We start from the raw sequence: 21,647 nt of genomic DNA, 5'->3' as shown, positions 1-21,647 counted from the left end.
GCCCCGCCTCGCGCTCTTGTTTCCGGTTCCGTCGGCGCGTGCGGATGCCGTTACCGCCCGCCCCGCCCTCTGCTCCTCCTCCCGCCGCGCTCCCCGCTGCCGTCGCCTTGCGCTCTCATGGCGCTGAAGCGGATACAGAAAGTGAGCGGGGAGGCTGCTGAGCTGCTGCTGCTGCCGCCCGGGGTGTTCGGCGGGAGGGCCGTCATGTGATTGTCTCTGTTAGGGGTCGGGTGGAGGGGGAGGTTGGGTTTCTCGGGGCGCCGCGGTCGTTCTCCCTGCCCTGAGGGGAGCGGGTGTAGGGTGGGGAGGGCGGGGGGATAACACAGCGACGGGATTGCCGCCCGTATGCTGTCACGTTGTGTCGGGGCAGATGGCAACAGAGGGGCGGTCTTACGACATGGGGTCTGCCATGGAAAGGTTTATGAAGCGAAGGTGTGTCCCTGAGTTCCTCCGTGCGGATAAAATGGCACCCATTGGCGTTCATCGATGCTTGCTGAACGTTGAAGGAGAGCAGGCGGTGGGCGTGACCGCGGTGAGGCTGCGGGCGCTGTTTGGGCAGGGGGGCACCTCTGCTGGCACGGGTACTGACCATCGCAGCACACGGGCTGCTGTTCATCTCTGGCAGAAATATGTAGCTAATGGTGGTGACCGCGTTGAAAAATAGCGTTTCATAGCTGAGAATTTGCTTTATCGAGTGGCATCGTTGTGCTTGTAGCATCTATAGTAGTTTCCATGGAAATAAATAGGAGGCGTTACTTTCGGAGCAAGCGACGTGTAAATGACTAAGTGTTTTTTTTCCCTAGCAATAAGTTCTGTTATGCCCCTATGTGAGGTGGGGGTGTTTTGCCCTTTCCTGGCTTTTTATTCTCTCACTATTTCTTCATGAACTTCTCTGTTGCTCTGAGGTTTGTTCTGAATACCTGCTTTCCTTTGGCTTACTATTGTGCCGTTAGGATGAGCAGACAAACCAAGTGGGAAGGCTGGTGGTGTTCTGCTATTTTTTTAGTAGCTTGTGCTCTACCAAATGAGATCTTGGTGCAATACGATTGTTTGCTGTATTTTTCTTATGCTTTGCCTGTGTGAATGTTATTTCTGCTTTAGTGACCTCCATAGGTACTGGAAAGCCACAGCTTTCCTTAGTGTGACACTTACAAGCTCTGTATTCAATAGATGTGAAATCTATCCTTGAGAGAGAGAGCATTTCATCTTCTGTTAGTCATTTTAGGTTGCTTTTCTGGTCTTTGGAAGTGAAGGAAGTGCTGACTTCAAGGTTGTATAAGATTTCCTGGTTATGCAATGGCTTTTATCTGGAATGTGCAGTATTACTGGGGAAGTTGGTACTAAAAGTGTTGAAGTTAGATCCAAAGCTGGCTGCTTCTTGCTTCTGGTCTGCTGCAGGAATGACTACTGCTGGGGTGCCTCTTCTCAGTAACCCTTCTCATCACTGCTGTTATTCCAGAAGAAATAAAAACCACTGTGGAACCAACTTGCTAGCAGCCTGACTCCAGAGCAGTTTTGTAACAGGTCACTTGCTGTGGGAGAGGAAAGTGGTGAAGAAATAGAATTGTTCCCAATGGAAAGTTGCAATGAGGAGAAAAAGTTAGAGAAGACCAATTATCTTGATGCCACTGTAAGATGTAGAGCACTCCTTTAAATGATGAAACTGTGAAGTTCTCATGCTAGATGATATGTATTTCTATGACAGCTTGCTGATCCTACCTAACTGCATGTTTCAGCCTGGCCTTAAAGGTTGTGGTATATCACAAGGGTAGGAGGCAATAAGGTATGGAGCAGAGGAAGTGTTGTAAGGATTTTACAGTTCTACACAGTTCTTGGGGGAACTCTGTTGAGTACTAAGTGCTGTCAGCACTGTGGTATTGCTTGGGAACTTGTTAGTCTGCACATACAGCCTCTGGTTAATGTTGGGTAGTTTGGGGGTGGTTCAGAACTGTGCTTTAACACAGCTGAGGGGATTTGGTTGCAAGCCTGAGTGTTGGCAGTGATCAAGGCAGTTTACCTTATGAGAATGATAGCACCTGTGGAGGAAGCACAACTGCAGCACACAAGTATTAGTGTTGTTTGTCACACACCAGTTGGGACTGATATCTAAACAGTGCTGCCACTGCTCTGTGTTGTTTCTGCCTTTCTTCATTGGTCTGCTTTGAGGGACTCCATAAAGGACACCCTGCAGCCTTGAGGGCTGAACGCTATTAATGGAAGGCTGTGAAAGAACAACCTGCTGCTTGGTGGGTGTTGTTTATTCTGGATGTTACCAATTATATAAAAGACAATACTGTAGGTTTTAGTTGGGAGGGATATTTTCACGAGTCCTTATGGTTATCCATTTGGGAAATGGAGACGATGTGATTTTTGTGCCAAGTAGGAAACAATTCAGGCTGCTGGGTTATGGAAGTTTGTTATCTTGTCAGTTCTGTGTTAAATCTGGTGGGATGCTTTTCATCTTAAGTCCTATAGCTCTGGGTACTCCTGTAGTATTAATGAGCAGCTGATGTTTCCTGTGGTTAATCCAACTGTGAACTGCTTAGAAAACCTATATTCACTTGCTCTTGTTTCCAGCATTAAAAATTGGACTTCTTTACTTACAGATTTTGAAACCAGCAGCATTTTCTCTGACACGTTTGAGGACTGGTTTGAAAATAGCTGTTGTTTTTCATCTTGTCAGCACAGTGCTTGATTGTTTTTCTCCTGCCACTCAGTAAGAATGGAGGCGTCCCAATGTTCAGATAGGCTGTTGAATTAAACGTCTGTTTGTTTCAGTATGTGTTTCATATGCATAGATAGGCAGGACATGCCAGCTCGCATCTTTATGTTGAAAATAACTTGGTTCTGACTTCAATCTGTTGAGCTGCATGCTTTCTTGGGGTGGTAATAAACACACTAAGGAAACTTGTGTATCCTTAACATGTTTTCTTTTGCTTCTTGTGACTTGTGCCATCACAGAATAGATTTGGCATTACACAGTGTATAAAAACAGGTGAAATCGTTGGTTAGTGGAATGAAACTTTAAGAGATGTTATGATTAAATATTTGTTTTATGTTTACTAAACATAAGAAAGAGTCCTTTAACTTCAGTATAATCCGTGCTTTACTTGCTTTTGTTCAGATGGTTGCAGTTACTATTAATATAGGAGCAGAGGTGGATGTGTGCACTTAGTAGGAAGTATGGTGGAATTTGTGCAAGAGATGAGGAACATAGCTGTGAAACTTTAAAACCTCTCTTTTAAATAATGGTGTGGGAAAAAGCTCTGAATGTGGTTTCATGTATCTTACAGAATTAAAATAGCTTTCAGTGATGCTGCTCACAGTCTATTTCTGTTTCCTGATAGCCTGCAGGCTTGTTTAGCAGTAAAAAAGAGGAATATTTTTAGGTCTCTCTTATTAGTACTCATGCTTACTGAGTATCCATAAGTACTATGCTTCAAATGTCCACCTCTCTGTTCAAGTATCCTTTCCTATCTCATTCCAGTGACTTTGCAGGAGACCTTAGCTAACTGTATTTAATGAGGCATGTAACTGCTTGAGCAGCTGCCCTGTCTTCACCAGCTTTACAGTTGTGAAGTATATTCTGTAATAAACTTCAGCGTTGAGCACTTTGTACCTTCACACATGCTTCCACCTTTTACAATTTAACATTGTTTTACATCAGTTAAACTTGATTTATCATTTTTTGTCTCACGTTGTCCACAGATCTATTACAGTGTGTGTGGTGTGATGAATAACACATGTCCATTTGGAGGCTTTGCTGTGTCCTTCTTCAGTAGCCGATGGTTAACATCTCTAACAGTGTGCTGCTGTTCCTTCATTAGCAGCCCCGGAGCTGGATCCTGCTTACATTCAGGTTCTGTTGCTGTTCTATAGTTTGGAGCAGGAGAAATAGCTTGTTGTTGCAGCTGTTAATTGCAGCCAGTTGGTGGCATAGAATTAGCAGTATTTTATTCTATTCGGTATTTCTTTCAGTGCTTGAGAGGATTAGAACACTTATTCCCAGCAGCGTCCACAGCTCACTTGTTTTCTCTATCCAAGTTGATTATGGCTCTGTTGGGATAAAGCATGGTGTGTGTTGGAGCTCCTGATGGATGGTTTTAAGCTCCAACTGCTGAAATTGTATTGCTTTTGTGTACTCACAGAAGATGTTGCTCTGGTGTATGCTGTAATCCACAGTGGTGAGGTTCCCTTTGAAAAATGGGATCTATATGGCTATAAGTTACAAGTCCTGTTTTTAGCATGCATATCTCCAAGTCTTCAACCTGCATTTTCTTTACCACTGACTTAAAATATGGGTGTAGTTGAAGCCTGGGGGCAACCAGACCTCATGTAAGTAATGAAGCAGCTTTTCTACATCTCTTTATTGTAGGGAACCATCACAGCTGTTCTGTAGTCCATCTCTGGACACTGGCAAATTGCTCTGACTTGTAAAGGAGGCAGTCAGAATTTTTCCCCCAGCATTGCAAAAGGGGTAGAAAAGCTTGAAGCCTACCCAAGTTGTACGGCTCTCCAGATGATTTAATTGGAGTGCAAAGCTTCAGCAGCAAAAATAACTGTTGCATGGGAACAGTTGAATCAGGGCCTGAACCTGTGATACACCACGTGAGGCAAGCACTGAGTCAGCTGTGGGAGCACAGGTGAAGACAGTTCACCTGTGTGGCCAGAAGGGGTGGAGCCAGGCTGCTCTTCTCCTAGGCCCCATTTAAGGGCTGACTGCCCCTGAGGAAGGGTCTTTATCTGGAGTTTGATCCTCATGGAGTTTCTCGTGAGCCTATAACACTGGTGAGCACTTTTGTTTATCTATGATTACCTTTTCTAATGTGGTAATCTTACTAAGCCTAATTTCTCTGTATACGTATCATCCAGTATTTTACAATGTCTGTTTTCTTAATGACCTTCCCACTGTACAACACAAAACAGATCTACCATTTTTCTCTCTTCTTGATCTGAGCTGCTTTAGGCAGGGTCTCCAACTTTTATATTCTCAAGTTGAATTTACAGAGTTTGATCACATGTATTTCTAAAGCACATGAGTGTCAGTATGATATTTTCTGAGTGGAGAATGTGGCATGAGTTTGGTCTGCTAGGGTATGGAAGTTGGGCTGTTTTTTCATAGCTATAAAAGCTTTCTTCATGTCTGAACTTGGCTGTTGCTTAATGCATTAGGTTGAAGAGAGTTTTTTTTCTTAGCCCAGCTGGGAAATAACATGATTGGATTGATCTAGGTCTCATCAAGCTGTGATTAAAAACATGTTTTTATTGTGGACAATTGCCAGTGTCTTTAGCCTGAACAAGCTGGAAGTGTACACCTGTCTAGTTCCTACCAGTTTGGAAGTATGAGTGTTGATATGAATTAAGGGCCTAGTGTGGTTTTGGGATGGGTGAAGGTCTTGATGAAAGCATCCAAGAAATGCAAGTGGTGTTGTAGACTTGTGGCTCCAAGATGAGGTGCCTGCCTGGTAGCTGTGGTGGTGGGGCACATGCACGAGGAAATTGTGCATGTATTTTAGAGGTGTTGAATTTAACCCTTTTTCTCCATTGCTGCCTTTAAGTTAGTAGTCAGAATTGCTTTAAGATGGTATTTTTATGTTTTGAGATGTCCCTTTTGGCCACTGGCCTTGTGGAGATGACTTCCTTACTACTGCTTTTTTTCACTTAGTCTTCTCGTGTTGGACTTGGTGTTGCAAGTCAGAGCAGACAGTGGCAGGAGCTGCTCATGGAGTCTCGTGATGCCTGGAAATTTGAGACTTGTTGACTTCTTGTGCAGGCAGTGACTTGGTTACCCTTCTCTGTACTGTTCCTTCATGAAATCTGAATCCACACATGAAAAAGCAGCTGCACTTGTATGTGATTCTGCTCTTGCCTCTTAGGCTGAGCCTAAGCAGGGTGCTGCTTTTGCTACAAGTGTAGGGTTCCCCCTGAGCAATGAAGCTGGGGGCTGGCAGTTCATCCTAGCTAGCCTGAGGTGTTTTAGTGTAGCTGTTTTCAATCATGTAGTTGAAGGAGTGACTTAGCGAAGCTGCAACATCACTGCTTGCACTGAAGCGGCTGAACATGCTGCTTTTCTGTAAATGTGGGGCCAAGAGTTACCTGTCAGAAGTGTGCGTGAGCTGCGGTGCTGGGCACCTGGTCCTTGGTGAGTGAGCTGTCTGGAGAAGCGCACTGCGAGTTCTTCACTGGATGTTGTAAAAAGCTAAATATATCTCAGCAGATGGAGTCCAGTTTTGCCCCTTCACCTTGTGCCAGGGGTCTGACCATCGTGCATACACTAATTTGACTTGGGGTCACCTTGGTGCCTGTTTAAGCCTTGATTTTTTTTTATTTGGCAGTAGTATTCCTGATGAATGATGTCTTGGGGGATGGAAATGCTTCATGTTATTCCTTCAAGTAAACTTCAAGAGGGATTTTCAGACTTGCTTGTGTTTGTTACTGGTTTAAAAATGTACGGTCTTGGTTATTGGTTTGGTGACTTAAGAACAGTAACTTAGCACACATCTGTTAGCTTATTGCAGTGCAATGTGTAAAAGGGACTGTTAAATTTAGAGCAGCGCAGTTCCTAGCAGCTTGGAGTTGGAGTGTGTAGCTTGTTCCTAGTGTAGTAAAACTTGAGATATCACAAGTCATGTATTGAGTTGAACAAGGAGAGTGGACTATGTTAATGCCTGACCTGTTCTGTATTTTATGAAGACAACTTAGGTGAAAAATTGAGCTGTTTCTGTACGGTTAAGTGAAAATTCTAAGTTACATGAGGCAGTGTGAACTTGTGTAGAAATGAAGAAGCCTGCTGATACACCAAAGCTTCTCTAAACACTTCTCTTAAATTCCAGCTTCCTTCAGGATTTTCTGTTAGTCACTTGGAAATAAAGCACATAGTGTACCTTGACACAGTTCTCTAAGGTGTACAGCACCTATTTCTGTTCTTTTTCTTGTTCTTTTAGCATCCTTTCATACTTGATAGGCAGTCATTTTATGAGCTCGTTTAACTCAGTGAATGTGCATGGATTAGGCCAATACATTAGTCTTTTGTCAAATCAAAAGGTAAAGTAACACTTGGATTAGCACTTACATGTCCATATTAAGCACTGAGTTTACAGAGAAATCCATTTCTTCATTTCTTTGTCAATGCTTCAGTAGATACAAATGTAGTATGAACTTGGTTACAACTCTTTAAAACTTCAAGGTACTAATCTATAACACGATATTGTCTTCAGCTGCTAACCTATCTGGAAGAAATCTTTCCTTTATCAAAGGGCTCTTCATGTTTTGATTACTTTCACAATGTTATATGTCTACTTAATAAAGCCTTTGTGTATTCATTTTGAAATGATGCTGCTGTGTGCTGTTTGTTTGTGTAACTGCCAATATTTGTGTGTTACTTACAGGAACTGAGTGATCTGCAGCGAGATCCCCCGGCCCACTGTTCTGCTGGACCTGTTGGAGATGACTGTAAGCTCCTCCTGGGACATTGCCATGGCTCACCTTGTGTCAGTTAAGAAAAAGCTTAGAAAAGCTCTCATTATTTTATCTTTTTGACTTGCAGTGTTTCATTGGCAAGCCACTATTATGGGACCTGTAAGTATAATAACACGTTCCCCCTTAAGAAGTAGACTTGTTTTTGTTTATGTAATGGAAGTTTTCATTTGGGTTTCTGTTAATGAGGCAGTCAAATTCAGCTGTGCTGTGTGCTGGCTAACTGTTTGGGGCTTATACTGTTTTTTTGGTAGTCTGGTACTAATTTCTTCTTTTAACTGATCAAATAAGTCTGTCTTCTGCCTGAAATCAGGGATGCTTAATCAGTCAACTGCAATGCTTGAATTAGTTGAAAGATCTTTTCGAAGGTAACTTCAATTCTGAAAGGTAGAGCTATCTGAAAGGAGAAATAGTTGACATAATCCAATGTTGAAGTTGCTAACTGTAAACAAGATTAGTGTTGTACAAGGTGATCTGGAGCCTTGAGGATTTAGCAGGGAGTGTGATGCGGCTCTGGCAAAACTGGGTGCCTTTTGGGAACTCCAGTCCAGTGACTGTGAGTACTTCTGGTTCGTGTGTGAGAAAGATGTCACTCAATGTGAAGAAAACCTCTGAAAGATGTTGTTTATGGTTTATGATTTATGATTCATGACACAAGAAAGGGCAACATAGCTTAAGAACAGAACGTTCTAAAGGGAAATGAGCAAGGGGTGTGAGCAAGAAGAATGAATGAAAACATGACCTGAGAGAAAGGGTGCTTAGGAATACCATGGCAGGAAGCTAGTATTCCTGGTGTTTTTCTTTTGGATGCAGTAACTTTGGGGAAGGAAGCTTCTGGTTCTGGTAGAGAGCTGGAAAATTGAGACAGTACTTAAACCAGTGAGATGCAGTGGTGAAGAGAAGTGAAGTTGTGACTCACTTTAATCGCAGTTGTTCTGCGTTTTCATTGCGGTTGTTCTGAAGCAGTGGGAGATCAGTGAGTGTTTTGTCAGTGGCGGACTGGAGTCTGTTGTGATGACACAGCAGGAGCTCTGGTGATCATGAAAAGCTTTTCTATAGATAGTAATACTTTTGCCATTGTTCTTTAACAACCACGCTCCTTCACATACCCAGTCATTCTGCTCTTGACCTTCTGCACTATTTGAAGGTGAATGGCAGAACAGCAAAGAATATAGGATTACAAAAAGCTTGTGTGCTCATTTGCTGCCAGTATTTGTATGTCTGTCCTGAATGACCTGAGTAAGGGAAATACTAGCATTTAAATTCCAACTTAAGTTGCTGTTGTTATTAGTTCACAATTGACCTTTCTTATCCTGTAGTGGAAAATACTGGTTTTGCTTGAGGTTCCTCATGTTTAAGTAGTTGAGAATAAGAGTGAACATCTCTTGCCAGCCTTTCTCATCTATAACTAATAGCATGTTATCCTTTGTCTCAATAAAGTAAGGAAAGAGGGATGCACATCCTTTATGTCTTCTGAGGGGCCGAGGGAAGCATAAGACTAAAACTTAGTTTCAGAACTCACGTATGATGTGTGTAAATAGGATAACCTCTTCTCCTGTCTGTGGGCATCGTCCATTTTATATACCTTACCTACTAAGCAGAGTGACTTCAGTTTACCTCTGGCGCTGAACTTGTCTGATCTTAGCTTATTTTAACTTTGACAAATCAACTTAGTATGCATGCAAGCAGTTATTTCAAACCTAATTTTAGGTACAGTGGCAGTCTCTTCTGATGTTACTTAACGCTGGCTTCTTAACAGCACTATATATAGGCTGCCTTACATTGTGACATTGTCTGCATTTAGAATGCAAAAGGAGACATGTCATGGTGCACCATTTGTGGTTTCATATCTTCTATTCATCTCTAGAACTGCAATTTTTGTTGATGTCGAAGGTGTGAACATGGTATTTCAAAACAAAAAGCCTGCATCTGCTCCCTTAAGACAACGCACAAACCTGCTCCTCAGCTTTGCTGAGGCTGGATTCCTCTCTTGCTGTTTTGAACTTCTCAAGCAATAAGAGAGATTTTCAGTTTTTCTTCTTCCCTTAATTTGAACTTGAAGCACTGCTCTGTCACTTAGCACTGAGACTTCTTTTTCCAACTTTCCTAGAAAATAAGAATGAAAAATCTCTTCAACAGATGACTGCAACAAAGTTATTTCTATCTATTAACTGTGTGCAGCCTGGCCGTAAACCTGTGCACATGTTCTCTAACAAAATGCATGTTCACAGATTTGTGCAGGTCACAAAGATGTTGTGTGTTTTAAAACTCCCTGATGTCACCATGATCAACTGAATTATGTTGGAAAATCCTACTCTTTGCATCTGCAAAGAGAAACTACTTCTGAGGTGAGTATATTTGTAGCTTAATGATGGAGGAAGATCCTGAGTGTAGCAGAGCGGCTGTGGTGTTGCACGGAGGCAGGATGTGAAAGACCTGCTGTGACCTTTGTGTTCCCCTCGGTGCCGTGGAGCTGAGCTCCTCGCAGCGCCTTGCAGCCCAGATACTGAGGAGGGAGCTGGTTTGGAGCTGATGGACCAGCAGTTTTGTAGCTCCACCGGTCAAACACTGCTCCCTCCTTTAACCTCTGCAAAAAAGGGCAGCACTCAGCAGCCACATTGGGCTACTGCAGTAGTAGCCATGGCTGGCTCTGCTGGAGCTTTGCTTTCCAATGGGAACGTTCAGTATCCTCAGTATGGGCTGTGTACTGGGGATAAAAAAAAAAAAGTTTTCGACAATACTCATTGCTTTGGGAGATTCTCTGCCATCTGAAGAGAAGCTCCAAAATAGCTGAAATGTATTAATGGCTTTTCTTTTGTTTTTTTCCAGCCTGATAGCGCATATCAGGGGGGAGTGTTTTTTCTCACAGTACACTTTCCAACGGACTACCCTTTCAAACCACCGAAGGTAAGCACTTTGTGTGCATACTGAAACAGTTCTTAGGTCAGAGCTTTGCGTCTGTATCCTTGCTGTTTGAGGCTCGCTTCTGCAAGTTAAAACCAGAAAGGTAAGGATAGAGTACAAGTACAATGGATGAACAGATAGGTTTGATTCCTAAAACTGAATGTTAAAATGCATGACTTTACAATGCATTGTGTTGGTTACGGAAGATCTAATATGAGTGGAACTGAAGAGAGCGTCAAGGATCTCAAATGTAATAAACAACTTGATGTTAGTTGCAAATTTAACTTTGTTCAATTCCAGATTGCTTTTACAACGAAAATATACCATCCAAATATAAACAGTAATGGGAGTATTTGTCTTGATATCCTGAGGTCACAGTGGTCACCAGCTCTGACTGTATCTAAAGGTAAGCTCATCGATGTGCTAATGGATTTATGATGTGGTGCTCACTAGTGTTTTTTCTCGTGTTGCTGCGTTGTCCAAGGGGGGCAGTGGGAGCTCATAGATCCTGCGTGTTACAGAAGGGGCTAATTCTATTGGAATCCTTGTTATGAACCAGTATCTTGCACAGCCTTTTTGGAGTGTCATATTGTATGATGTATTACATACATAATGAGGAAATGCTCTAAAGCAAGTTGAGTGAGCTGAAGTACAATTAGTCTGAAGTGCAGCTTCTCTATTACAGCTGACTGTGCATGCAGAAGTGAGGAGAAATCTGTGAACAGAGCTGTAAAACTGAGTGAATTTGCATGTAAATGGAAAAAACTGCCTACTGATGTGTAGGGGGGCTGTTAGATTGCTTATTGACTTTTCAAGGTGGCTTTCAGTGGCTTGAGCCTACTTGTGTAGGCGGAGATGTTAATCTCACTGTATTTTAACAAGAAATAAATTGTTTTGATTTGCATTTCTCTAAGATAAGTTTTAAGTAATAGCTGTTCTCTAAGACACTGGTAAGAGCTATGTTCTACCTTGCAGTTGTTTTCTCAAGCTGGTACACTAGATTTTGCAATGTTGAGGTTACAGCCTTTTTTTGTAGGCTTTGTGTTGCTTCAAAAGCTGTTTCAAGTGTGACTCCTGTCACTCCTTCTCAGCCATCTCCAAAATTCCTAGCCAGGCTTTTAATCAAGTTGTCACTTGACTTCTAAGGTTAAGTAGTGGCACATCTTCCTTGTTAAGAGTTCTCTAAGTTGTGAATCTAATAACAAAAATAAACAGTGGATTTTTCCTGTAGCATCTAATTCCCTCTCACAACATATGTTGGATTGTAGAATTGTGTGCTTGTACTCATATTGGTAAGTTTACAGTTGAAATTACCTGATGTGTGTGTGCATTAAGCATTAGAAAAGTCAAGTACCACCGGAGCAGTAGCAGGAATTGAAAATGGAATCATGAGTGAGTAATACAGTATTTCTCCAAATGCAAGTCAGGCACGTGTCAAGTAAGTGAAATGTTCATGGAAGGAAAATAATGGTCAGCACGGAAGTGGAGAAGGATTTGCATGGTAGTCTAATGTTGATGATAATGTTAATTGCAGATAGAAGGGCTTTCTTTGAAAAATATTTGTGTTCCGCAGTTGTCTGTAGTTTGTTCTGTGTCGGTAGGCTGAGACATGGGTAAAAGATCACTACAAAAAGTACAGGTGTGTGGATTGTGAGTTCTCTGCGCTGTTATCAGATACTGTGTTAGACACAGAAATGATGCTGTGTAAATATTCCTGAGCAGAACTGCTGTCTGAAAGCTTCATACTGAAGCATTTGCTTTCCAGTCTTCGTTTCTTCACTTTGTGTGCTGGAATATATAAAAGACTATAGGAACCCAGTGAACTAACTTGTCTAATCTGATGTCTCTTTTATTTAGTTTTATTGTCCATATGCTCCTTACTTTGCGATCCTAATCCAGATGATCCTTTAGTACCGGATATTGCACAGATCTACAAGTCAGACAAGGAAAAGTGAGTATAACACAGATGTATTTGTGTGGTACTTGCAGATGGTGGTTGGCTATGCAACCTGTCCACTTGCTTGAAAAATCTCTACGTAGATATCTATGGTAGAGTATTGTATATTGAAATACTGACCAAATCTATTAGTAAAATGACAGGCAGGAACCTGTAGGCATACCCAACTGTTAGTTATTTTTTTGTTCCTGTTTGCATAAAACCATCATCTGTTATGTTGGTTTATTTTTCATCACATCGAAAGAGTAGTTTTCTGATGAGTAATTATTGTTACTGCAGTCTTGTAGGTATGAATCCTGTGCATTTAGTATGATGTTCGGGTATGAACAGTGAACTTAAGTTTTGGATGCTATTTTATGTATGTGGGATGGAATCGTACTTTGCTTTATTTAGTGTTAAGGATCACTGTCACATTTGTTAAATGATACAACACCTTATGGAGAGAAAGAACCTCTCCTTACTTTCTAGAACACGGTAGAACTCAAAGGAAGTTTCTGATCTGGGGAGGATAACATGGGCAGCAGATAAGTGAAGCACTACACGGTTGTGGACCACAACTGACTTAGAATTGGCATGTTATGAATCGATGAAGACCCCAGAGCAGATGTTATACGTGCTGAACATTCTCTATTTTCCACAACTCATTTTTGATGCTTGCTGACTAATTGTACAGCACTCTTATGGAGCGTTTTGAAGTGCTGTGGTACAGCTGCCTGCCAGGCTGAAGCTCCACAAGATCAGGCGACTGATGTAAAGGTTGCTTGCAAGTCCAGGGCTTCGGCACTTGTGGAGTTCAGTTTCAGGGTGCCGTGTTCACAGGGTGACTTCTTTGAGCGCTCCAGCTTTGAGTAGTGACATCTGTTGGTAGTGAAGTGATTCATTCATTTCTTAAGAGTTCATAGCAATTGCAGGTGGCAAGAAGCTCAAGCCCTTTATTGTGCAGACTAGACTGTGTTGTTTCCCAAGGTTCAGTGGAGAAAACTGTACTTGTGAGATGAAGGTTTTGCAAAGAGATCCAATCTCAGTTTACCAAGAATGAAATAACCTGCCACAAACCTGCTGGTGGCACTGACAGTAGATTAGTCATGCGTGTGCAGCACATTCATAGACAGTGTAACCACAGCTGCTTGTTGAAGATATCGAAGATGTTATGTGCTGACTTCAGGGCATGTTTTTCATGCTTAAGACTTAGGGGTTGTGGTTGGTTGTTTTTTTTAGAAGCCTTGATGTTGAATGTTCTGTGAAAATCTCTGCTTCAGATTCTGTGGGAGTTTTGAGATATCAAGAAATGTTTCTTAACTTGTAGTAAATGTTTGTTACCTATGGGTTATCTTTAGTACTGAGTTACGGAAGATTTCTTGCAATGTATGCAAGTAGCCTACTGATTATTGCACATCTTCATAAAGATCGCAGTTTTCTTTCTACTTTTGAGGTCTGGACATAGGGAGTGATGTAGAAGCTGCATGGAAGTCTGTGGTCTGGTATTCTTTTCTAGAATGAGCCCTGTTAGGAGCATGTTACGATTGAATAATGTAATCTGCTTGAGGAGTGCTTGATCTCTGGCTTATACTGCAAAGCAAGTTTTCCTCATGTTGGACAAGCTATGCCTCAGCTTTCACTGAACCATTTACTTCAGCCTCCGCTTTGTAGAGGTGGTGGGCAATGGGTATTTATCTCTGCAACTTGAAATTTACTAATTGTAAGTGAAAGTGAGAAAAGATGAAATTCTTGACTGTAGCTCTGTGTTTTTATGCATTACCTACTAGATTTTGAGTAACCTGGAAGATTTGGGAAATGGGAGATAGGGCTGGTTGTCCTGAGCAGTTATGTATGGATGTCTTAGTATAACTAACAACCCAAAGACTTGCTTCATAACAGTCTTAGGAAGAAAAGCAGTTGTTACTGGAGTTGGCATAATGATCTGGAGAATTGATTTAAACAACTAACTGTCAGCATTTGCTCTGGATCATCCAGAAGGAAGTGCTTCTAGTCTGAAGATCAGGGTGTTACTAAATGCAAGGGCCGGAGGCCAAGTAACAAACCCTCTAAGGACACCTGACTCTGGGGATGCTTCATAGCAAAAGGCAGAGACCTAAGGCTTATAACCTAATGCTCAGTGCTTTTCAGGATGTTTTCCTTTCAAGTTGTGCAAGGCAAATGGAAGTGCAGAATGGGGAATAATGATAATGACAGTGCCTTCCATCCCCACCCTTTCCATCTCTGGTTAATTACATTGAATTTTATGCAACTTAAATGTGTGAACTTGGTCAGACTGCTAATAGCATACACATTTGGGAGTAATTGGCAACCTATTCCACTTAATGTAGAAGTACGGGAACCAGTTGTGAAATGCAAGTTCAGTATGCACAGTGAGAGGCTTTTCAGTGCAAACCTGTGTGATAAGTCTTGAGTTTGAGTCTTAATAGCTTTGATAGTTGGTCTTGAAAACCAAGCATAGCCTTTGCGTGCTTCTTGGCTCTTGGGAACTTCAATATCAAGTGAATGTTTAGAATTGAAAAGCTCAGTAGTATCTGCATGAAGTAAATAGGTGGCTGTTGTCCATATCTCACTATCAGCTCTTCACTGTAATGCCTTCTTTCTGCACGTACAGATACAACAGACACGCAAGAGAATGGACTCAGAAATATGCAATGTAAACTTGCGAAGACTTTTTCATACACCACAGAGTACTGTAAATTCTAGTTTTTTTTCAAACTTAGGAGGACATGGAGCACAGTTCACTGTTTCAACGTACCATCATGCCCCTTGAATATTTTATTTTTCCACCCATGTAAGTGTGTTTCTGGAGCAAGGGCAAACTTCCAAAAATAACCTTATGACTGTGACGAGAATGTTTATCCTCTTTGTATGCTTTGCAGAAGACATTTATTATGGTTTTTAAGAGTTGGACATTTGCATCTTCAGACTTCGAGATCCTTAACGCAGTTGTAAAGCAGCCAAATTATTTTTGCTGGAAAAAAGTAGCTGTTTTTAAGTGATGATACTGTATGTGTGTCTTTAAGATATATTGTCTGTTTCAGAAGTGTTTGGATTTCATTTTGCTAGTTCACTTATATAATTTGTATTTTTAATTGTATAGACTAAATATATTTTATTTACGGTTTAAGTCATTTCATTTTAGACTGACTTTCTCATGCACAGTGTTGACAGTATACAACTGCTAGTAATGAGAGTAATTGGGATATCCTGCCTGCTGGGGTATTCTAAAGACTGCAGATTTCTTAAAACCGAAAATGATCTTTGCACTGTAATTCTTTGTATGCTGATGATGGAGAGACACTCGGTTTTGATTCTGTTGCATACTTGACTTAATTTTATTGCAATGTGAACTAATTGCACTGCTATGTAGAAAAATAAGTAACCTTTTCGTTGCGTTTCACGACTGACTTTGGACATGTGGGCAAAACAACACTCAGACCTTTTACAAATCTAAATGTAGCCTTTTCCATATAAATAAAATGAATTTTCTACTACCTGTCCTGGCTGATCTGTTGTTTCTTTTTCAGTGCATGTCCTTGAAATGCTGGCTGTCGGCTGTGTGTGTGAGTTGCTGTTGTGGTGTTCCAACTGTGCTGTGTCAAACCAGCTCGATGGAGAGTGGCTCTACTGCTCTTAAAGCAGCTCTGTTCGCTTCCGCTTGCAAACGGATGGAATGTTTGGTGTTGCTATGAAAGGAGCGCTTTGTTGCAGGGCCGGGGTGTGGGCTCTGTGCTCAGCGCGGGCGGGAACCGACGGCAGCGCCTGCCGGCAGAGCTCGTTTCTTCTGCGTGAGCCATCACGTAGGAGCTACGCTCGCTCGTCCTTATGGCTCCCGCCCAGCTCGGGCTGTTCCGTGCCTTGTGCATCAAGTACGTTCTCGATCCCTGTGTGAACTGCGCGCAACGGGAAGAGCGCCGCGCATCTCGGCGCCTACCTGAGGCGGAGCGCTGCCCTCAGCCCAGAGCGACTCCCGCCCCGCGGGGTCACCTTGGCGCTGCGTGGCGCGGCCCCTCCCCTCTCGTAGGCGCTGCTGGGCGGCGCGGCCGCCGCCATCCCGTGGTATCCCGTGGTGCCCCGCGGCGGCGGGCGGGAGGGTGGGCTGCGGCATGGCGGCGGCGCTGGCGCTGCTGGGCCGGGCTGCGGGCCTCGTCAACGGAGCGCGGCAGCTGTTCAGGTGCGGCGGGACGGGGATGGGGCGGAGGGGCGGGCTGGGCCGGGCCGGGCCGCGGCTCCCTTCGGCGCTGACTGTTGGTGTTGCGCGCAGGGGCTGCGGCATTGGACGCGCGGCGGAGGCGGGCTGCTGTCGGGCCATGAGCTCGGCCGAGCGCCCGAAGCGGCCCCTCAGCGCCTATTTCCGCTTCCTGAGGGACAACCAGCCGGCGTTCCGCCAGCAGAACCCAGGTAGGGCAGCGAGCAACTGGGTTTTAGGGAAAGAGGAAAGCGTACGAGAGCTGCAGCGGTAGCTTTTCCTCGAGGAGAACTAGCCGAAAACACAATATTTTCCTTTCTTTTTGTCTGATGTGCAGAACTGAACAGCTTGGAGCTGGTGAAGAAGCTGGCAGGTGTTTGGAGGGAGCTGCCGGCCTCGCAGAAGCAGGTCAGTGCTCAGCGGTGGGCGTGCAACCCAGCAGCTGTTTTTCTGGTCAGCTTACCTGCTACCCAGAGACATGGTTTTTGGAAGTAACTGTCTTTGTGTCTTTTCCAGTTACCTTATTTGTTGTTGTAGGTAGTTTAGTTGCCCTAAGAGTGGCAGTTTCAAACAATGGTGTAGAACATCTCCACAAATTCAGCTGCTGTTCGTTGCTGTAAGCACCAATCGTAGCAAATCAGTGAGTGTTTTGCCTGGATTCCCCTTAGCGGTTAGTCCCTATCTATACAAGCAGCACCTTTGTCATGAGCAGCTGTGTGCTTACACCCTTTCTGAACTCGTGGCTCTGTGTGCCTTAGTATGAGATGTGTCTTCTCATTGGTATGTCAGAAATGGAGATAGGGATGGTGTTGTTCCAGAGCTGCCTGGCTGCTTGGTGCTCTGATAACAAGACTTTGTGATGCTTCTGTACTGAGCGCTGGTGGTTGTCAGAGTGCGTCTGGGGACCGAAGCAGTTGTGTGCTGCCATGGGTGGGCACAGTAAAAGGCAGTGGTTCCAAATGAGCTTCAGCTGTCCCTCCATCTGTGGGAGATGACTATTTCACTGAGCCGCATCTGAACGCTTGCCTGATGTCAGATGCTGTGTTATTAACTGAGGTAATTAATGGGGTGCACCCACCTTTGAAACCCATTCTTTTGAATTTTTTTGCTAATCAGACCTGAATTTGATATGGCAGTCTGCAAACTTAGTGATTTATCTTTTTAAACTAGTAGGGTAGAAGCGTTGGCTTCTAATGTTCAAGTGCATGGATTTGGGAATGCAAGGCACCGTGCTTAGCTGAATGAAAACATATTGTTAAGGCTGATAGTTGTATTGTAGGTTTACGAGGAAGCAAGGAAGACAGATTGGCGAAAATACGAAGAGCAGTTGGCTGCATACAAAGCACAGCTCACTCCAGCCCAGGCTGCAGCTTTGAAAGAAGAAAGGAGAAAACGGCTGGCAAAACGAAGATCCTTCAGGATAAAGAGAGTAAGTGCTTTCAAGTGAACTTACAGCGCCCCAGGCTACTGTGAGAACATGCTAGGGTTGGAGGAAAAAGAAAACAGTAAGTGCAACTACATGTAAGATTTGCTGTACTTTCTCCTTGACTTCCCTGCATACAAAGCATTCTCATAGCAGAACATAGTTTTTTTTCCCCTGGAAATTTGCTTATTCTGTTCAACCTTGCCTCCCACAAATTTACCCATCTGCTCTTCTCTCTGGAGCATACAGTATTTCACACCATAACTAAAACTGTATGAAAATAATAAAACTTAGCATCCTTACTTTCCTGCAGAGTGGCATTTAGTAACAGTCTTTGCTTTCCAGAACCAGACTTAGCTGAAGTAAGAATCAGTCTGCATATGCTTTTTGTATGAAATGTGAATGCTGATGCGAAGTTTGGTTTGTGGCAAATAGTGTATTGAATTGCTTTTGTTGTTTTTGAAGGAATTGACTGTGCTTGGAAAACCTAAAAGACCTCGAAGTGGCTTCAACATTTTCGTATCAGAAAACTTTCAGCAGAGCAAAGGACTTTCACCTACGGTAAGCAAGTTAGGAAGGGTTTATTTGAATCATATAGTATAGTAGTGATAGCTGTCATAAAAAATATGGTGACCACAATGATCATCTAGTTTCAACTCCCCTGCTATGTGCAGGGTCACCAACCAGCAGACCAGGCTGCCCAGAGCCACATCCAGCCTGGCCTTGAATGCCTCCAGGGATGGGGCATCCACAGCCTCCTTGGGCAATCTGCTCCAGTGTGTCACCACCCTATGGGTGAAAGACTTCCTCCTAATATCCAACCTAAACCTCCCCTGTCTCAGTTTAAGACCATTCCCCCTTGTCCTGTCACTATCCACCCTCATAAATCTGTAAACCTCGTCATCTGGCTATTCTGCTCATGAAACATCCTGTATAAACTCCTGTGTGGAGATAGAGGGTTAAAATTCTTCCTGTACTTTGTACACATCAGAGTTACAAATTTCATGTAGCTCTACTTTGTTTTGAGCTAGAAATACCTGAGTTAAATAGTTACACTGGTCTGCTGCCAATTTTGCCGTGAAAAGATGGAGTTTGTTTGCAGAAACACTTGGCTATGTTAATTAATACCAGTTTAATTAGGGTGTTGATACGTTTCACTGCAATTAAATCAGGACTGTGGAGATAATTGTGTTCCTCAGCTTTCTGTTGACAAGACCGGTATCTCCAGTCAGCTGAGGCCCAGTTTGACAAGCATATAGCTCAATACTTCCAAAGTGATGTAAAATTTCCTGTGGACGTGGCTAATTCCTGTGTGGCTTTGTTTTAAATGAAACCAATATGATGGATCAGCGGTAGCCATGTTAACAGAAGTTATTTAGTCTGTTAGGTCTGCCTGCTTTTGCTGCAACCTTACTAACTTTAACTGCCTATGCCATTATCCTCTGTAGAAGTGTCTAAAATGATGCCCAGCAAGCTGTGAAACTATGTCTTCAATTATTTACTTATGTCAAGAGCATGGGGTAATAAGCCTTCATTACTCGACTTGCTTTTTACACTGGTTTACACCTGGCTTTTAACTGTAACCCTCTATGATGTCTGGCATTAAAATGTTGTTGATGTGTTGTGTGTTCAATATCCCGCAGGCAAAGCTGAAGCAGTTATTTGAAACATGGCAAAATCTATCCAGTTCTCAAAAGCAGGTATGTCTGCGGCTCTTAATGATGCACAGTAAAAGCCATTTTGCACATGATTTATTGACTTTATCTTGGATACCTTTCCGACAGCTTTTAGAAGTGTATTTAAATATGAATTTGCAGATGATTATTTGGAAAGGGAGGAGTGCTATTCTCGTATTAAATCTTCATTTTTTATCAAGTTTTCATAGAATCATTAAAGTTGGAAAAGACCACAAAGATCATCTAGTAGATTTGTCAGCCCACCATGCCCATTGACCTGTGTCCCTCATGGCCACATTTACCTTTTTCTTCACAACTTCCAGGGACAGTGACTCCCCCTCTCCCTGAGCAGCTTGTTCTGCTCTTTTTCCTGATACCCAACCAGAACTTCCCCTGGCACAACTTGAGGTCGTAACCTCTTGTCCTATTGCTGTTATCTGGGAGCAGACCACCACCTTCTTCAGGTACTTGTAGAGAGTGATAAGGTTTCCGCTGTGTCTCCTGTTCTCCAGACTGCACCACCCCAGCTCCCTCAGCTGCTCCCTATAAGAAATGTGCTCCAGACCCTTTGCAGTTTCACTGTCCTTCTCTAGACATGCTCCAGGGCCACTATATCCATCTTGTGAGGACCTTTCCGTCCTCCTGAATGCCCTTTTTCCAGAGTGTTTTGAATATGTACTGAGAATATGTGTGAGGTTCGCATTCTTTCTGTAGAAACAACCAACTTGAGCAAAAATGCTTATTTGTGTTCTTTACAGTAGCCTGCTCTCTTAGGCTAGTACACAAATAAGATGCCTTAGTTGTTAGTATCAATATTGAATTAGCTTCCTCTTTGGGAATGGTCATCTGTTGATGCTCCCCATCATTCGTTGCTAGCATTTTGTGGTTTTGTTCAAGTTGGAAGTTTTTCAGCTTGCTGGAGGTAAAAATGGATGCCTGGGATGAGTACTGCACAGGTGTTGTAGTTAGTTCCCTTTCTGTCAAAGGGGAGGATGTGGCACTGCAGTTACCCAGATACAGCCCCTTAGATGACTGTAGAGATGTGCTTTTCTTTCAGCCATACCTTCAGCTTGCTCAGGATGATAAGGTTCGGTATCAAAATGAAATGAAATCATGGGAAGCAAAAATGGTTGAACTTGGACGTGAAGACCTGATACGTTCCAGAGAACAGCGGCCAAAAAAGAAGACTGACACTGCCCAGGAAGGCTCCAAAGCTTCGCTGCGTGAAAGCCTGGCGAAACTGAAGCTGAAAAAATCTGAAGAATAAAATGGTTATGTATGTAATGTCTTTATCCTGCTGTGCTAATGCTGCAGCCAGGGTTAGGACTGAAGTTTGGAAAACCCACAAGGGGCCGCTGAACTGCTGGAAAGGAATGTGATGGGGAAAGAGAATTCAGTGTCTCCTGGAACTGACTTAATCATGGCAGGTGTAACGGTGTAACCTGAGCTGTGTAATGAGAATCAGGTAATCAAGCTGTGAATGGTGGCACTCACTGACAGCAGCAGAGCTCTCCTATGATGGTAGATACCAGCTAGCTTTTGTAAGAGATTTTTTTTTTTATGAAAGCAAGAATATTCTACTATTTTCCCATTTAAATTCTGTAACTAGGAGCTGAAACCTGAGTTATGCTGCTGTATTTTATTCCTTCCATGGTAGTGATAGAGAAGGGAAGCATTTCAAGGGAAGGCGCAGGAAATGTGACACGCTAACTTCTGGCTTGGTCTTTTTGTATGTATCAGTCTGTGTATACCACTTACATTGTGTTTCATTAAAGACGGTATGAATTTTGTATAAACACTTCTCCCTTGGAGTGTTTTTCTCTCCTGGGACACAAACCCTTCTGCTTTCCTATCGGTGTGTCTGGGACAGCCTTCAGGGAGAAGGGAAGGTGTGCACGTGTGCTGTAGGTGCCACAAATACCAGTGTTGTGGAGAGCTGCTGCTTGATTTGTTTTTTCTGTGACCTCTTGCTGCGTTAGTGCAAGTCTTGGAGCTAGTGTGGAGAATCTGTGTTTTTAGAAG

At 43.0% G+C, this 21,647-nt stretch overlaps 2 protein-coding genes across 5 annotated transcripts; both read left to right on the top strand.

The window, feature by feature from the left end:
- The first annotated feature begins 78 nt into the window (after positions 1–78).
- Positions 79–15,831, top strand: UBE2D1 (ubiquitin conjugating enzyme E2 D1). Of its 2 annotated transcripts, none has more exons than NM_001199526.2 (7): positions 79–141; positions 7,389–7,452; positions 7,547–7,578; positions 10,306–10,383; positions 10,681–10,786; positions 12,238–12,331; positions 14,949–15,831. In NM_001199526.2, the coding sequence occupies exons 1-7, from the start codon at positions 118–120 to the stop codon at positions 14,992–14,994; spliced, it is 444 nt and encodes a 147-aa protein (NP_001186455.1). In that variant the 5' UTR covers positions 79–117; the 3' UTR covers positions 14,995–15,831. The 2 variants fall into 2 exon arrangements, with proteins under 2 accessions (NP_001186455.1, XP_025007279.1); XM_025151511.3 differs by lacking the exon at positions 79–141 and adding an exon at positions 2,420–4,788.
- A 235-nt stretch (positions 15,832–16,066) lies between these two features.
- Positions 16,067–21,421, top strand: TFAM (transcription factor A, mitochondrial). Of its 3 annotated transcripts, none has more exons than XM_040702187.2 (7): positions 16,067–16,206; positions 16,602–16,738; positions 16,864–16,934; positions 17,806–17,955; positions 18,415–18,510; positions 19,593–19,649; positions 20,683–21,421. In XM_040702187.2, the coding sequence occupies exons 1-7, from the start codon at positions 16,163–16,165 to the stop codon at positions 20,890–20,892; spliced, it is 765 nt and encodes a 254-aa protein (XP_040558121.1). In that variant the 5' UTR covers positions 16,067–16,162; the 3' UTR covers positions 20,893–21,421. The 3 variants fall into 3 exon arrangements, with proteins under 3 accessions (XP_040558121.1, NP_989431.2, XP_015143436.3); NM_204100.2 differs by lacking the exon at positions 16,067–16,206 and adding an exon at positions 16,426–16,511; XM_015287950.4 differs by lacking the exon at positions 16,067–16,206 and having other exon boundaries at positions 16,426–16,738.
- Positions 21,422–21,647: the final 226 nt, after the last annotated feature.

The sequence above is a fragment of the Gallus gallus genome, chromosome 6, assembly GCF_016699485.2.
Source record: "Gallus gallus isolate bGalGal1 chromosome 6, bGalGal1.mat.broiler.GRCg7b, whole genome shotgun sequence".
Taxonomy (NCBI): Eukaryota; Metazoa; Chordata; class Aves; order Galliformes; family Phasianidae; genus Gallus; species Gallus gallus.
This window is presented reverse-complemented; position numbering and strand designations above follow the sequence as displayed.

Bases quoted from the DNA above. Each gene is read 5' to 3' on its own strand.
- UBE2D1 (NM_001199526.2), top strand. From the start codon at position 118: ATGGCGCTGAAGCGGATACAGAAA. The intron at 142-7,388 runs GTGAGCGGGGAG...TGTTACTTACAG, and splicing joins CGCTGAAGCGGATACAGAAA to GAACTGAGTGATCTGCAGCG. The intron at 7,579-10,305 runs GTAAGTATAATA...GTTTTTTTCCAG, and splicing joins AAGCCACTATTATGGGACCT to CCTGATAGCGCATATCAGGG.
- TFAM (XM_015287950.4), top strand. From the start codon at position 16,444: ATGGCGGCGGCGCTGGCGCTGCTGGGCCGGGCTGCGGGCCTCGTCAAC. The intron at 16,739-16,863 runs GTAGGGCAGCGA...TCTGATGTGCAG, and splicing joins GTTCCGCCAGCAGAACCCAG to AACTGAACAGCTTGGAGCTG. The intron at 18,511-19,592 runs GTAAGCAAGTTA...AATATCCCGCAG, and splicing joins GCAAAGGACTTTCACCTACG to GCAAAGCTGAAGCAGTTATT.